The sequence below is a fragment of the Triticum dicoccoides genome, chromosome 6B (genome assembly GCF_002162155.2).
Source record: "Triticum dicoccoides isolate Atlit2015 ecotype Zavitan chromosome 6B, WEW_v2.0, whole genome shotgun sequence".
In the NCBI taxonomy this organism is placed as follows: Eukaryota; Viridiplantae; Streptophyta; class Magnoliopsida; order Poales; family Poaceae; genus Triticum; species Triticum dicoccoides.
The window spans coordinates 612,003,880-612,020,565 of NC_041391.1; the positions used below are offsets into that span (position 1 = coordinate 612,003,880).

General features: G+C 46.6%; 2 protein-coding genes across 2 annotated transcripts; both read right to left on the reverse strand.

The window, feature by feature from the left end:
- Window positions 1-239: 239 nt before the first annotated feature.
- Window positions 240-5,504, reverse strand: LOC119326479 (pentatricopeptide repeat-containing protein At1g73400, mitochondrial-like). The gene is made up of 3 exons (XM_037600117.1): window positions 3,679-5,504; window positions 2,067-2,157; window positions 240-985 (listed from the first exon to the last, which is right to left on the reverse strand). Exon 1 carries the CDS (start codon window positions 5,395-5,397, stop codon window positions 3,727-3,729), a length of 1,671 nt encoding a protein of 556 aa, XP_037456014.1. The 5' UTR covers window positions 5,398-5,504; the 3' UTR covers window positions 240-985; window positions 2,067-2,157; window positions 3,679-3,726.
- A 9,070-nt stretch (window positions 5,505-14,574) lies between these two features.
- Window positions 14,575-16,108, reverse strand: LOC119326558 (E3 ubiquitin-protein ligase ATL31-like). Its single transcript, XM_037600191.1, has one exon. It carries the CDS (start codon window positions 15,974-15,976, stop codon window positions 14,768-14,770), a length of 1,209 nt encoding a protein of 402 aa, XP_037456088.1. The 5' UTR covers window positions 15,977-16,108; the 3' UTR covers window positions 14,575-14,767.
- Window positions 16,109-16,686: the final 578 nt, after the last annotated feature.

Sequence of the window (16,686 nt, forward strand, 5' to 3'; positions counted from 1 at the left end):
GTTTATACGACAAACCACACGGTATGTGTGGTAAGCAACTTCATATTTGAAATCGAGCTATGATGCTTTAGGTCGTTAGAAGATAAAAATTAATCCAGAAAAAAGAAGTCTATACAACAAGATGTGAAGATGTGGTTGTAAACCATTAAAAACGATTAAAAAAACTTGTATATGAAATATTTTGCTGAATATAAACACGTTCATCAGATCCAATCTATGTTCTGACCGGCTCAAGTAGCTTTATGCTAATTTTAACTGAAAGGGGTTTCTTAAAAATGCTACAATTACAAGTATTGTGCTTGGGTCCAACAAGGACAGAGAAAAGGTCCCTAAAAAGGGTGAATTCCTAAGTAACAGCTGGTACCGTTCATCCAATTTCAGGAAATCACGGTACCCATCTCATCTTGTGGTTCCATGTCTCCACAATAATAGACCAGGGTTTCTTGGATGTTTTGTTTTTCTGTTAGTTGTATGTAAGGAACAGAATGGGCCTATGTTGAAATAACTGGCCTCAATTTGGGCGTGAGCCACACCCTTCTCGCCCTGCCCAAGGGTCGGCTCTGATGAGATGAAAACTTGATCTCAAGATAAAAAATAAAAAATGATGAGATGGAAACCGAAATCACTTGACAAAGGTTTCTTTTCCGTCAGAACCAGCCGTCTTTCTACCTCGGAACTCATGAAAACTTAGCATACCCACCTCGTTGGAGGACGGGCCATGGCATGGCATGGCACCACGAGTTCAGATAATTTGCTTGCACTGCAGCACGATGGTATCCCAGGCTCTCAGTCCCAAAATTTCTTCTGCGTCATTATATTCCAGGTTCTCAACATGCAGCTATTCCATGCTATGCGCCTATGCTGTCCTGCGCCTAGCTGACTAGTAGTTGCTCACAGGTCACACAGCACAGTTGGTATGGGGCTAGGAAGCCAAGCCCGGCCACGAAATTTTGCCCACTCTGTTCTTAACAACACTGGCTGCCACCTGTAACAGTCAAACATCACATAGCCGTTAGTAAAAGCTTGACCAAGACCTTGTTCATACTCCCTGTCCCAAACTAAATGTCTCGAGCTTAGTACAACTTTGTACTAAAGGTAGTACAAACTTGAGACACTTATTTTGGGACGGAGGGAGTAGAAGATATGAGCTCAATGTAAACATGGATCAACTGGGGGCTATTCAGCAACGCTGCCGCTCTTTTCCAAAAGCAATGCAGCTGAAGAGATGGTATAACCCGCTCCAGTACAGAGTTAGAGCTAGTCAATCTACAGTAATATATTGATCGGTATAGCAAAAAAGTGCAGCACACTGACAAACAGCAAGATCAAAACCTGATCTATCCTTCAGCTGGCTCCAGCCATCAAAGCTTGGTAATATAAGACTTCAGAAAAAAGGGCATATCCCAGTTAGTAACGATTTCAGCTACACTGAAGTGCTATGTGTGACGCATTTTCGTTGTCAGTCAATTTGTTTACTCTAGCATGTGATAGTTAATCCATTACCCGGTGTTCCTAGTTTAATATCATCTGATCAGCAAACTAGCTACGGTTAGCAGGACAGTTTTTTCAGAGGTGGACAGCTTTGAATAGCAGCCAAGCAATCACATTTGTTCAGTATCACCATAGTGTATACAAGCATATCTGCTCATTGGTGTTTCTTGTTTTTTGTAGCGTACCAATAACGCAGGAAGGAATGCAGATGTTCTGTGGAAAATAAGTGCATCTAGCATTCACCTCTTCTTTTTTAAACCGGAACCCCCCTCATTTCTGTTCTAATAACTGGATGAGTAAGATTCTGCTTGAAATAAGTCTGCTAGTAACATGTTCCCAGACAAGCTGGGCTCTCGAGACTCCAGAGTATCTGAAATTGATTTTGGTTGTCACGTGGAGACAAGAAAAGTTGTGTCGAATTGCATGCTTAATGACAGGAAATTCAGTCTTGGGCCTTTGTGGTTCATTTGAGAGAGCGGCAAAAAAAGAAGATGAAAAAGGTTCCACAATAGAACTAAGGAAAAAGCTTCATGGGGTGTGCATATGATGTATAAAGCAAATGAAAACATACTCACATTGCCTGTTTCCTTGGCAAAGTACTTCGGTTCATACGCTGCTTCCACTGCATATTGCTCCGACAAAATGTGCACACTTGTATCAACCACCCTGTAAAAAAGAAAATATGTATGTTTTATAGATAACTCGGCTTAAATCCAATCAGAAAGTAAAGGCCAAAGAACTGCAAGTTACGTCCTTGGTTAGTCTAATCGATGAACTTGTCGTGTCATCACCAGAATGAACATAAATATCTCACAGAAGCCAGAATGAACATAAATATCTCACAGAAGCACATATACCACCAATAATTGCGCTTTGGAACAAAAAAAACCAGACACCATTACTGAAACTAGTTACTGCCTTTACTACTTTTTTGAACTAGATCAACACTGCTACGATTCAAGTTCTCATCTCCCTACTGCTTACAGTCAGGATGGCGATGATTGGCTACAGTTAGTTATATCTGCTCAAACCTGCTACAACTAGCCATCTTGTCCTGCATTTTCTCTGCCCTCAAGTATGCAAGTTTTCAATAATTGGTATTTCTTTAACTTTCGGTGAGAGTTAGCATATTATCGTTAATCAATACAGTATATCCTTGTGATTTCTGTAATAGTTGAAAAGGACATCACTTATTTGCCTGAAGAGACCAAAAATATGTGTGGAACGGGAAAACCAACAAAGGGCAAATTGGTTTAGGCAGTAGACTGGTTTAGCTGGCTACTTTCATAACACAAACAATAGGTTTTACACTAAGTTTGCATTAAGCCAATTCATCTTGGTCAAGTAAAAGGAAAACTCAGAGCTTTACAACAGAAAGTGTTTAAAACAGAAGCAATCAAGTAAGGGATTTTCATATTTCAGTAGGTAAAATAATAAATTGGTCCAGGTTCCAGAGTATTTACATCATAGCTTGTTTAAATTAAAATAAGCGGAAAGTCTTAGTATATCTTTATTGCCACGTAGGTTTCTCTGCATTTCTTTCAGGCAGTGAACTGGTTTTTGGAGTGGGGTAAGGTAGGACTGCAAACCAAGCTATACCAGCAAATGCAGGTATGATATAAGGATAAAACTAAAGTCGATTGAAACACACTGGTTTATCGTTTATATTGATCCATCTACTGTACTGTTGCATAGGTTAAATTGAATTTATCTCAGGCAGCAAACTGATTTTTAGAGAAGGGGTGGGCAGCCGACAAGTGCTACTCCCTCCGATCCATATTACTTGCTTAGATTTGTCTAGATACGGATATATCTAACACACAAGTAATACGGACCGGAGGGAGTAAGATATATGAGGGAAATTCCATTGAAACAATATACAAAACGCAAGTGTTAGCCACCAAAAACGTGATTGCCTACCACAGTATTGTAGCAACCATTTTGATTCTAAAGTTTAAGTTTGAAATATTGCAATACAACTACACATTAGAGTACATTGTGTCGCTGTTAGCTGCCCTTTGGTAAAACGATGTCCATGTGATTAGCATCCATATGTAACTTAGGCCCTCCTTGCTCAGGGAAAAGTAGGCAAAATAAGTACTGATGACCAAAACTGTACAGAATGCAGCACGTCTAATATGGCTACTAATAGTTGGCACTTGCCAGTAAAACCAGGGAAGTGGTTACCTCATGTACGCTCGTGACTATTCGTGCTAACAATAAATCTTGCAGAACTCATCTCCTTCTAATACCAATGCTCTTCTTCTTCTGTGTGATCGAAAAACGTCTTGACATTGCAACATTGTAAAATTTTCTCATATGCTCTGAAAGCCGATGTATTGCGCCAAGGTTGCCAACAGCTGACAATTGCAGCATGATAGAATCGAACTTCTTGTACGACAGTTTCATATCATGGTTTATTACTTCATCTAGAAGAGTGGTTGCATCTTCCGTTCTTCCACAATCAAACAGCCCATCAATCATTATTTCGTAGGTATCAACAGCACGTCGACATCCTCTCTTGTCCATTTCAGTCCAAATATCGAGTGCCCTGTGTGGCTCTCTCATCTCAAAAAACATCACCATCAGCATATTGTAAGTATGAACACTGGGCTCACAGTGTGCTTCTATCATCCTCTCGGCGAGTTTGAGCGCATCATCAGCCTTCTGAAGACGACAAAGTACCTCAAGAAAGCAATTGTAAGTGACAATGTCAGGAGGAAACCCAGCCTTCCCCATCTCCTCCAAAATGCAGTAGGCAGCATCGAGTCTATCCACCAAGCACATGCCTTCAATCAAATCTTTAAAGGTTGATACATCAGGCATGCAGCCTCGTTTAATCATATCTGAAATCAGCTCAAAGCACTCATCCATCCGATCAGCTTTGGCTAGCGCAACAATCATAATAGCATATACCTTAGCAGTGGGAGAGGATATCTTCGATCCCTCGGTCCTCATGAACTCAAACAACTCTCTTGCCTCCGAGATCAAACCAGCGCTGCAGAACGAGTCAATAGCAGCAATGTACGTGAAGTTCTCTGGGGTGTGCTTCATCTCAACCATTTCCTCGAGCACCTTCATGGCCTTCTTGGGGTCCCTGGCGCGGCACCACCCAAAGAAGAGGATGCTGTAGGTCTCGGCATTTCCTTGCAGCTTCTTCTTCACGCGACCAAACACCGTCTCCGCCTCCCTGACCATCCCGCACTTGCAAAACGCGTCCAGGAGGATGTTGATCGCGTCGGTCTCCGGCGGCGTGCGCATCCGCACCCGCCGCTTCTTCGCCAGCTTCCTAAGGTTGGTGAGGTGCTTCTCGGTGTAGGCGCGCAGGATGCCCAGCAGGTCCTCGACCGGCACCGACCTCGTGCCGTGGCGCTTCATGTGGTCGAGCACGTCGCAGAGGACGCCGAACTGGCGGGACTTGTACCGCGTCCCGGAGAGGATGTCGATCATGTCGTTGTACGTGCGGTGCTCGTGCTCGTAGTTGTCCTGCTGGGACGCCCAGGCGAAGAAGCGGAAGGCCAGCTTCTCCTCGTAGCGCAGGCGGTGCATCACGTCGGCCACGAGCGGGGTGGTCAGCTCGGCGCCCAGCGCGTCGAGGGCGGCCTCCGTGCCCTCGTTGGAGCCCTCCTCTGTCTCTGTCACCGCGTGGTAGATCCTGTCGGACAGAGACGCGACGTGCTCCTCCTGGAGGTTGGTGGGGAGGAGGACGTGCCCGGAGGAGAACCGTCGCGCCGGGAGGTCCGGGAGATGGCGCCGCGGTGGCGGGGGCGGGGGCAGGGCCTGAGCGCGGTTTGAAGGTGGGGAGGATGCGCGCGAGTAGTATGCGGCGGCGGGGGGGGACAAGGGCGCCGCGGCGAGAAGGCAGCGGAGGTGGCGGAGCCGGAGGGGGAGGTTGGGGGATATCATGTGGCTTGGGAACGCGAGGCAACGGGGGATGAGGGATTCGGAGACTGAAACGGACACGGCGGCCGGCAGCCGGCGGCGCGGAGGGTGCTTGTTTCTACGGTGGGTTCTGAGAAGAGGGAAGGGGATTGCAGGGCCTAACACTGTGGCCCAGACAGACTATCTAGGCTAAGCGGGCCGAAGGTAATGGAAATGGACTCATTACACACAGTTTTCCATCTTCACATAAAAAATACACTCATTTTTCCTTAAATCTTTTATTAAAATTAATAAAAATAAACATTAAAACTTATGTAAGGTATTCTCGTCCGATTCTTTTTCATACGTTTCCCCTCCCTCTCGCGTTTTTTATTTTTTTTCTCCATTTTTTTGTCAATTTTCCCTAAGAACCACCTCAATTGATCCACTTTTTATTACCTTATCAAATAAAATGTAATTCAATAAGTGCTTAATTACTTAAATAAATGTTAGAATATACTTTTATAAAATCATATTAATATGAGCAGGTAAATTACGGGCTAACCTACTAGATATTTATGCCTTGTTGCAACACACATGCAATTATATAGTTCCTCAAAACAAGTATGGACACGCTACATTTTTTATGAGTATTTATCTAGTCTAGAAGAAAAGTGACAGAACCAACGCAAACAAGTATAGCTTGTTGGCTGGGGCAACCACCTCCTTGTGTCAGTGACTTAGTCGCTGAGGATTGTAACTCTGTCATTTTGAAATTATAAACCCTATGATTCTCCGCAAAAAAAATTATTGATGTGCTTATGTGAACTATATTAGCAAAACAATAAAGAAAAACAACTGACATGATGTCCTACACGCCCCATTTAGTTCTTCTAATTTATGATTCATGTGTGGGGTCAACCAAGTTTTACAACGTGTTCACAATCACGGCCACACGAGTTGCTTCATGTGGTTGTCGTCAACACATCCCATTTCCATTCTTGTCCCCATCCTTCTCCGCAGGGCCTTCCATGGGCCTATGCGGGTTGTGCAACTGCACAGGGCCCCCAAATTCCAGGCCCTCCAGTTTTGGGTCCAATGTCTATTTTTGTTTTGGGTCCTTTTTTCACAGCTAGTCGCTTGCTCCCCAAATCGGGCCTGCTCCTAAATCTCCCGAAACGAGCCTTTCCCAAGTCTCGATCTACAGTCTGCCAATCCATCGATCTTTCCTAAGACGAATTGGCGAACGGTAATGCTACACCTACGTAGCAGAAGTTACGTACTTTACATGATTAGCAACGTGGATAATCATCATTGGGGAAGAGGGAGGATGAGGCTCCACCCCCCTGAAATCAGGGGGGCTGAGAAGGATTTAGGAAGGTTACGTAGAAATATTTCGTAGCTTTACGTGGGTATAGGATTATTGATTGGCGAAAGTGTGGCGGAGACGAACTGACGGGAGTGCGGCATACGTAGGTCAGGGATGTTGTCTCGCTTTTGAATGCTTCATTTCGTGCCTGGAGACACAATGCATAGCCCTTCTTGTATGAAGAACTGATTCCATGATTCCGCTAGCTGCCGGATGCTCAGAAAGTTGCAGCAAATCCCAATGCACAAGTAGAAGCAGTAGATGGCCGATCTGTCCATCAGGTGCACTTGAATTAAATCCCTATTTAATATACTACTTTGTAGTGTTGAATAATTATATCAGTGAGTCTATTCTGTGCATATGCATCAGTTCATCAATCAAATTTTTAGTGAAGATATATAGTAGGTTAGTGAGAAGATGTCTTAAGCTTTGCTCTAGCCTACAACATGATTGTAGCTAACACCCTCTTTAGAAAGAGAGATTCACATCTGGTGACTTTTAGTAGTGGCCAACACTCTAGCCAGATTGATTTCATCCTCTCGAGAAGAGAAGATAGGCGTGCCTGCCTAGACTGTAAGGTGATACCTGGGGAGAGTGTTGTACCCCAGCATAAGCTGGTGGTTGCTGACTTCCGCTTTCGGATTCGTGTCCAGCGGGATAAGCGTGCCAAGCTCGCTAGAACGAAGTGGTGGAAGCTCAAGGGGGAGGTAGCTCAGGTGTTCAAGGAAAGGGTATTTAAGGAGGGCCCTTGGGAGGGAGGAGGGGATGCGGACAATGTGTGGATGAAGATGGCGACTTGCATTCGTAAGGTGGCCTCGGAGGAGTTTGGAGTGTCCAGGGGAAAGAGAAGCAAAGATAAGGATACCTGGTGGTGGAATGATGATGTCCAGAAGGCGCTTAAAGAGAAGAAAGATTGCTTCAAACGCCTATACCTGGATAGGAGTGCAGACAACATAGAGAAGTACAAGATGGCGAAGAAGGCCGCAAAGCGAGCTGTTGGTGAAGCAAGGGGTCGGGCATATGAGGACCTCTACCAACGGTTAGGCACGAAGGAAGGTGAAAGGGACATCTATAAGATGGCTAAGATCCGGGAGAGGAAGACGAGGGATATTGGCCAAGTCAAATGCATCAAGGACGGAGCAGGCCAACTCTTGGTGAAGGACGAAGAGATTAAGCATAGATGGCGGGAGTACTTCGACAAGCTGTTCAATGGGGAGAATGAGAGTTCTACCATTGAACTGAATGACTCCTTTGATGAGACCAGCATGCGTTTTGTGTGGCGCATCCAGGAGTCTGAGGTGAAGGAGGCTTTAAAAAGGATGAAAGGAGGCAAGGCGATGGGCCCTGATTGTATCCTCATTGAGGTGTGGAAAGGTCTCGGGGACATAGCGATAGTATGGCTAACCAAGCTTTTCAACCTTATTTTTCAGGCAAACAAGATGCCAGAAGAATGGAGACGGAGTATATTAGTACCAATCTTCAAGAACAAGGGGGGTGTTCAGAGTTGTACTAATTACCGTGGAATTAAGCTGATAAGCCATACAATGAAGCTATGGGAGAGAGTCATTGAGCACCGCTTAAGAAGAATGACAAGCGTGACCAAAAGTCAGTTTGGTTTCATGCCTGGGAGGTCGACCATGGAAGCCATTTTCTTGGTACGACAACTTATGGAGAGATATAGGGAGCATAAGAAGGACTTGCATATGGTGTTCATTGACTTGGAGAAGGCCTATGATAAGATACCGCGAAATGTCATGTGGTGGGCCTTGGAGAAACACAAAGTCCCAGCAAAGTACATTACCCTCATCAAGGACATGTACAATAATGTTGTGACAAGTGTTCGAACAAGTGATGTCGACACCGATGACTTCTCGATTAAGATAGGACTGCATCAGCGGTCAGCTTTGAGCCCTTATCTTTTTGCATTGGTGATGGATGAGGTCACAAGGGGTATACAAGGAGATATCCCATGGTCTATGCTCTTTGCGGATGATGTGGTGCTAGTTGACGATAGTCGGACGGGGGTAAATAGGAAGTTAAAGTTATGGAGACAAACCTTGGAATCGAAAGGGTTTAGGCTTAGTAGAACTAAAACCGAGTACATGATGTGCGGTTTCAGTACTACTAGCTGCGAGGAGGAGGAGGTTAGCCTTGATGGCCAGGTGGTACCTCGGAAGGACACCTTTCGGTATTTGGGGTCAATGTTGCAGGAGGATGGGGGTATTGATGAAGATGTTGTTGGAAATATGCCCTAGAGGCAATAATAAAAGTATTATTATTATATTTCCTTGTTCATGATAATTGTCTTTTATTCATGCTATAACTGTATTATCCGGAAATCGTAATACACGTGTGAATACATAGACCACAATATGTCCCTAGTGAGCCTCTAGTTGACTAGCTCGTTGTGATCAACAGATAGTCATGGTTTCCTGGCTATGGACATTGGATGTCGTTGATAACGGGATCACATCATTAGGAGAATGATGTGATGGACAAGACCCAATCCTAAGACTAGCACAAAAGATCGTGTAGTTCATTTGCTAGAGCTTTGCCAATGTCAAGTATCTCTTCCTTCGACCATGAGAGCGTGTAACTCCTGGATACCGTAGGAGTGCTTTGGGTGTATCAAACGTCACAACGTAACTGGGTGACTATAAAGGTGCACTACAGGTATCTCCGAAAGTATCTATTGTTTTATGCGGATCGAGACTGGGATTTGTCACTCCGTGTAAACGGAGAGGTATCTCTGGGCCCACTCGGTAGGACATCATCATATGCGCAATGTGACCAAGGAGTTGATCACGGGATGATGTGTTACGGAACGAGTAAAGTGACTTGCCGGTAACGAGATTGAACAAGGTATTGGATACCGGCGATCGAATCTCGGGCAAGTAACATACCGATAGACAAAGGGAATTGAATACGGGATTGATTAAGTCCTTGACATCGTGGTTCATCCGATGAGATCATCGTGGAACATGTGGGAGCCATCATGGGTATCCAGATCCCGCTTTTGGTTATTGACCGGAGAACGTCTCGGTTATGTCTACATGTCTCCCGAACCCGTAGGGTCTACACACTTAAGGTTCGATGACGCTAGGGTTATAAAGGAAGTTTGTATGTGGTTACCGAATGTTGTTCGGAGTCCCGGATGAGATCCCGGACGTCACGAGGAGTTCCGGAATGGTCCGGAGGTAAAGATTTATATATGGGAAGTCCTATTTTGGCCACCGGAAAATGTTCGGGATTTTTCGGTATTGTACCGGGAAGGTTCTAGAAGGTTCCGGAGTGGGGCCCACCTGCATGGGGGGACCCACATGGACGTGGGTAGTGGGGGCAAGGCCCCACACCCCTGGTCAAGGCGCACCAAGATCCCCCCCTTAGAAGGAATAAGATCATATCCCGAAGGGATAAGATCAAGATCCCTAAAAAGGGGGGATAACAATCGGTGGGGAAGGAAATAATGAGATTTCTTTCCTCCCACCTTGGCCAACGCCCCAATGGACTTGGAGGGCAAGAAACCAGCCCCTCCACCCCTATATATAGTGGGGAGGCGCATGGGAGCTATACACGAAGTTCTGGCACAGCCCTACCTCTCTTCCTACTCCTCCTCTCCCATGGTGCTTGGCGAAGCCCTGCTGGATTGCCACACTCCTCCACCACCACCACGCCGTTGTGCTGCTGTTGGATGGAGTCTTCCTCAACCTCTCCCTCTCTCCTTGCTGGATCAAGGCGTGGGAGACGTCACCGGGCTGTACGTGTGTTGAACGCGGAGGTGCCGTCCGTTCGGCACTAGGATCATCGGTGATTTGAATCACGACGAGTACGACTCCATCAACCCCGTTCACTTGAACCCTTCCGCTTAGCGATCTACAAGGGTATGTAGATGCACTCTCTTTCTACTCGTTGCTGGTCTCTCCATAGATAGATCTTGGTGACACGTAGGAAAATTTTGAATTTCTGCTACGTTCCCCAACAGATGTGAACCATCGAATCAAAGCCGGATGGATGAAGTGGCGCCAAGCTTCTGGCATTCTCTGTGACAAGAGAGTGCCACAAAAGCTAAAAGGCAAGATCTACAGGACGGCGGTTCGACCCGCAATGTTGTATGGCACGGAGTGTTGGCCGACTAAAAGGCGACATGTTCAACAGTTAGGTGTGGCGGAGATGCGTATGCTGAGATGGATGTGTGGCCACACGAGGAAGGATCGAGTCCGGAATGATGATATACGAGATAGAGTTGGGGTAGCACCAATTGAGGAGAAGCTTGTCCAACATCGTTTGAGATGGTTTGGGCATATTCAGCGCAGGCCTCCAGAAGCTCCAGTGCATAGCGGACGGCTAAAGCGCGCGGAGAATGTCAAGAGAGGGCGGGGTCGACCGATTTTGACATGGGAGGAGTCCTTTAAGAGAGACCTGAAGGATTGGAGTATCGACAAAGAGCTAGCTATGGACAGGGGTGCGTGGAAGCTTGCTATCCATGTGCCAGAGCCATGAGTTGGTTGCGAGATCTTATGGGTTTCACCTCTAGCCTACCCCAACTTGTTTGGGACTAAAGGCTTTGTTGTTGTTGTTTATATATAGTAGGTTAGTTGATCAAGTTGATACACACCAAGATATCCAAGACAGTTGCTCCTTTAAAATCTAGTTTTAGTCTTTTTTTTGTTATATTATCTTGACAAGCCTAAAATTTATGCAATGTTTGAATTAATTAGAATTTATTTTATTAAAAAACTGTGTATTATAGAAACTTTAGGGCCATAATTTGCATTTCGCACCGAGGCCCCAAATTTCTAGAGACATCCCTGCTTCTCTGAGTTTAGAAAATATAAGTTGTTGATACCCGCGAGGGTGGTGGGTTTGCCATCAGTGGTGGAGCTTCCTAGGGCCAAAGAGGGCCATGGCCACCCTACTCTGAAAATGATTTAGGATCTTCTTAATTTTCAAGCTTAAATATAAAATATTACTCTTGGCCTCTCGACTATGTTTTGGCCCTCTCAACATTCTCCATCAAGTTCCACCACTTTTGTCGAATGATATTCATCATAGAAAACGAGGTTAGTGACTACAATACGTATCTTACACACCCACGTTATTGTTCAGTAACTTGCGCCTAATTCTTTTTAACATTACGGGGAGGGGCTGAAATGTTATACTCAAAAGTCACTACCGTTAACTTTTGTTGCGGTGCTCGTATTTGCTTCCTCTCCTTTGTTATCAGATTAGCATATAATATACATGTGCTTTCTATTTGTTCGTTGGCTAACTATAGTGATATGATTTCTTCTGCTAGGCCATTCATGTATGTGGGATGATGAGATTGACGTGTCTTCGTGTTGCATGCATTTCAATGTTAGTTCAAGTGTAGTTTTAGTGATATCGCATGTGTGAAAAACATATAATGTCATGTGTTGGATACAGATTAGTAGCAGTATATATGTTTGTTTACTCCTAACTCAGGTGCAGTTTAGTGGTAGCCCATATGTACTCCTAAGTTAGGCCATGGAGTAGTTTTAATGTTAGCGTGGAGATAGTTTCAACATAGTTGTAGTTTGCCCAGATGTAATTTTAGCGGTTGCCCATGTGTAGTTTTAGCGCTTACATGTGTAGTTTAGTTACATCACATAGGTCTAGAGTAGGGTTCCAGATTGGTTTACTCTTTTTTCCAAGTATTTTCTCCTTGTTTTCATGGATAGCACAATAGAACTTGGCACTCCATGGCCTGTCATTGTACACATGGGCATAAACTCCGAGCCTATCAATGATGTGTGCAGATGGTCTTTTCTACCGCACCAGACTACTTTAGGAGTACGACACACATCCCATTCAGTTACATGCTCAGCCAAGACCTAGAGGTCACTGCTTTATTCCTATTCACCATTTAGTCTTGATGAAGTTCTTTTCACGAGAAGAAGGACCAAAGTGTTATGTGTTGTTGCACCAATTTCAACCATTTGGTCTAGTGTATGTATTGTAGCACATGCAGTTTCTTCCGTCATCATTTCAAAACCAACTTCACCTTTCAGTGGACAGTTAAGATCAATCCACCATATGCTATATTGAAATCCATAACATACAAAGCCAGGACAAGTCGACAACACAAAACAAATATATATTAATCATGTCAAAATTAGTCATTAACACATTAAATTTGCATGGCTCCGTGATGTTCTTGGTTTTCATTTATTTACATAAAAGGAAGTCGCAACATCCAGAAACATCAAACCATCTTCATGCGGTAAATTATTTCCAGGGGGTCATAAGTGAAGTCGTTAGAACTACAAAAAGTCATCATTGAAGGAAGCAACTGCAATTTCTCATTGGATCTTTTTGTGGTGGGTATAAGTCCTTGTCGGAAAACAGATTTTCTATGTGTTTTCTAGACGTTGGTTCGCAATATCACATGTTTGTACGGAGGATGTTAATCTGGACACAAACATGATCAATTGTACACTCAACTTTTTCCCCATTCATGTAAGTAATTCAAAAGACAAACTAGGACATGGATTAAAAAGCAACAACAATCGTTGAAAATTTTGCATTCACATGATATACATGTTGTTTTGGGAAGTCTTGCACCAAAGGGGTCATTCTTTCCATTTATTTCTAGTGACACCGCAAGGAGCCACATATATGTATCTTACATGTATAAGGTGCAGTAATTATCAAGTTATTTATCGACGAGGGTCAAGGGAGGAATTCGGCACTGCTTGCTCTTAACAAGGATATGGATGGGATTTTGCTGCGATGGTTGGGATGTCTTTATAGTTTGTTGCTACGAGAAGGACAAGCTACATGAGATGGATGACCCGCGAGCACCTAGAACATGTACCTGATTCGGCCAGGAGCAAGGGGCGCCATGGGCTTCCATTTTTAGAAGTTATGGCATTGGTTGCCTTTCCAAATTGGATAAAGAGAGGATAAATGTGAGATGGTGTCGGGATGAGCACTCCGTACCACTTTCAAGCTTCTAGCCACAATATAGCTAGTCGTGTCTTTTAGTTATACAAAACCCTAGTCACCTACTATCGACCAAGAAAGTCTGGCCCAACAAACTCTCGTTATCTACTGATACTGAAAGAAAATTTATGTGTCGATGAGGTCAACAGTAGAGATGATAAAGGGCAAAATGTCGCCAGTTGATGCTGGGACGATGATGCCTACAGAAGTACCGTGGTTGACCAGTCCGTGGCCTGCTCCGGCGATTGACAAGGTTGCATTGTCGGTGGATGGCCCCTATTGCCTGGATGATGGTCTTGCCTCAACTGGAATGAATTTACGCCGTCATGGCGGTAGTGTTTTGTTTGCAGCCTATAAATTCACCTTTGACTGCAATGATGCACTAGAGGCGGAGCTACATGCGTTGATACAAGGGATGGCCTTGAGAATCCAACACTCGAAGGGGAGTATCATTGTCCAATCAGATTACTCTAAAGCCTTGTCATGTCTTTATGATAATAGGCTTCCAGGTCGGCATATGGTCTCTAAGTTGCAGAGATCACGGAACACATGCTAGTTCGGAAGTTTATTTCTCAGAAACTTTTGAGGAAACAGAACAGAGTAGCAGATCGTTTGGCTTTATATAGTCTTAGTGAACGGGCCATAGCTGTGTGGCTTGGTGAAGGACCCTCCTTATATAGAGCAACTACCGTTACTTGATTGTAACTCTATCATTATGGAATAAACTCCCTTTTCCTTGCAAAAGAAGTTCAAAACCCTAGTATGTACTTTAATTTCCATGTGGATTGAGGGTGTATCCGGTCCCTTTTTTTAGAACCAGGGTGTATCCGGTCCCAATTCGTTAGTAAAACACAAATTCAGTCTTTATGGAATTTTCAAACAAAAAAAGATGACTAGATATGGAAATTAAATAAGGCTGACGCAGAAAAAAAATCAGGCGCCTCAACAGGGCATCTTGACCATTCTGCATGCGGCGATTACAGTCTCTTTCTTGGATTAATATTACAGACAGGTTCCCCGCATGCGTGGAAGAACACAGCTTCTAGTAGATTCAGAAGTCCTGTTTCTTTTCTACGTTCGAACCTACCGGCTAGCTGCCTTGTCCTTGTCCACATCGACCGCCACAGAGCCGACCTTGGCACCGGACACGCCGCCGCCCACAGCAGAACCTTCGACGAAATCGACGGCGGCGACGCGCTTCCCTCTAATCCTCGTCGACGATGACGAGGACGCCTCCCCTCCCCCGGAGCTTTCCGTCCTCCTCGGCGTCGAGAAGAACCTTCCCGACAACGTCCTGGTGTACCTTAGGAACGATGGCCATCTGCCGGCTCTCTGTGCGCGACGATGCGAGCTCCGCTCCCCGGCAGCGGCGATCATCTCCCTGCGCACGTGCTCCGGCAGCCGCAGCGTGAACCGCTCCAGGTCGCGGTCGAGCCGGACTACGGCGAGGGAGTGGCCGGCGGAGTACGACCGGACAAGCTTCGCGGCCTTCGTCCCGGCCGGCCGCGACCCGGATCGCATCGCGCGCCGCTGGGTCCCTATCCGCTGCAGCTCAATCGCCTCCTTCCGGCGCTGCTCGGCCTCCTCCTCTGTCACCACGTCGATGACCACGGCCGGTGGCCGCGAGCCCTCTGCCTGGTGGTGCCGCACCACGGCTATTTCGCTGGAGGTGCTGTTGGCTTCCGGCGCCGGGGGGGTACTCGCCTCGTCGTCGCTGCCGCCGTCCTTGCTAGGGTCCAGGTTGCGGCGGCAGACCGGGCAGGTCACGTGGCTGGCGAGCCACACGCCGATGCATTCCGGGTGGAAGGCGTGGCTGCACTTGGGCAGCAGCCGGAGCCTGTCCTCGTCCTCGAACTCGCTGAGGCACACCGCGCACTCGAGCGGGGGCGCCGCCTTCTTCCCCACGCGCAGTGCCTTGGCCTCCGCGTACCGCATGGTGGGGAACGCCTCGACCACCTCGGCGGCGAGCCCGCGCGTCGCCGCCCGCCGCTGCTGCCGCCTGGCGATGAAGCTCGAGAAGCCGGCGCCGGGGCCGGAGCCACGGGAGTCGTCCGGCCGCGGGGCGCGGGGGTACGAGTAGCCGGTGCAGTGGCGGAGGTAGATGATGGAGGCGAGGATGAAGAAGAACACCGCGACGACGGCGGCCAGGAGCACGATCATGGTCGTGCTGATGCGCATATCCTGGTCGGCCACATCGTTGTCGTAGCCCCCCTGCCCCGGCTCCGCCGGCTGCGCGCTGCCGGCCGACGCGAGCGCGCACACCAAGAGCGCGGCGAGCAGCGCGTGTTCCATGTTTCGGGAGCGCGCGCCGGGGGTGATGTGGGCCGGCTCGTCGTTGTTAGCTCGCCGCGCCTAACTGGGAACCTAGCGAGCTGACTGGCTGCGGATGGTCTGCGCATGCAGTGTCCGTCGACTGTTGCGTTGGGGCTATATAGAGGCAGAGGAGCCCGCGCGCGCGTTGAAGAAAATTGCACCGTGTTGAGCTCGTCTGCGTGTGGAGAGCCAGGTAGGCGCGTCTGTGCATGCGAGTTGAGCTTGCGGCCGAGGACGTCGCCGTCGCGTGGGCCGCGCCGGGTCTGGCGGGAGGAAGAGGAGAGCCGCGGGCCAGATGCGAGTTATCTGGCACTTTGACTGTCGACCATCCAGGTGTCCTTAGGAGGAGCACGCTGGCAGTATGGTGTGGACTTTTGGACTCCTCTTAGCGCTACGTATGTGTCAGATCAAGTGGTCGACCAACGGCAGTAGTGTTTGTATCGTATCACATCAACGGTTATAACAGCTGTTCCCTACGTAGTAGCATGCCCGGTACGTGCGTGAGAGATTTTTTCTAGAAAGGTGTGGGTAGATCTCAAGTGACAAAACATATATAAAAAAGAGTCCCTAAAAAACATATAGAAAAGAAGATCTAACGGATATATATATTTTTTGAAAGAAAAGGTGGCAAAGTGCCAACCTTATATTTCAAAACAGGCAAGGCCTGATGAAGTGACAAGTACAAAGCA

Excerpts from the sequence above, each read along its gene's own strand:
- LOC119326479 (XM_037600117.1), bottom strand. The coding sequence starts at position 5,397 with ATGATATCCCCCAACCTCCCCCTCCGGCTCCGCCACCTCCGCTGCCTT.
- LOC119326558 (XM_037600191.1), bottom strand. The coding sequence starts at position 15,976 with ATGGAACACGCGCTGCTCGCCGCGCTCTTGGTGTGCGCGCTCGCGTCG.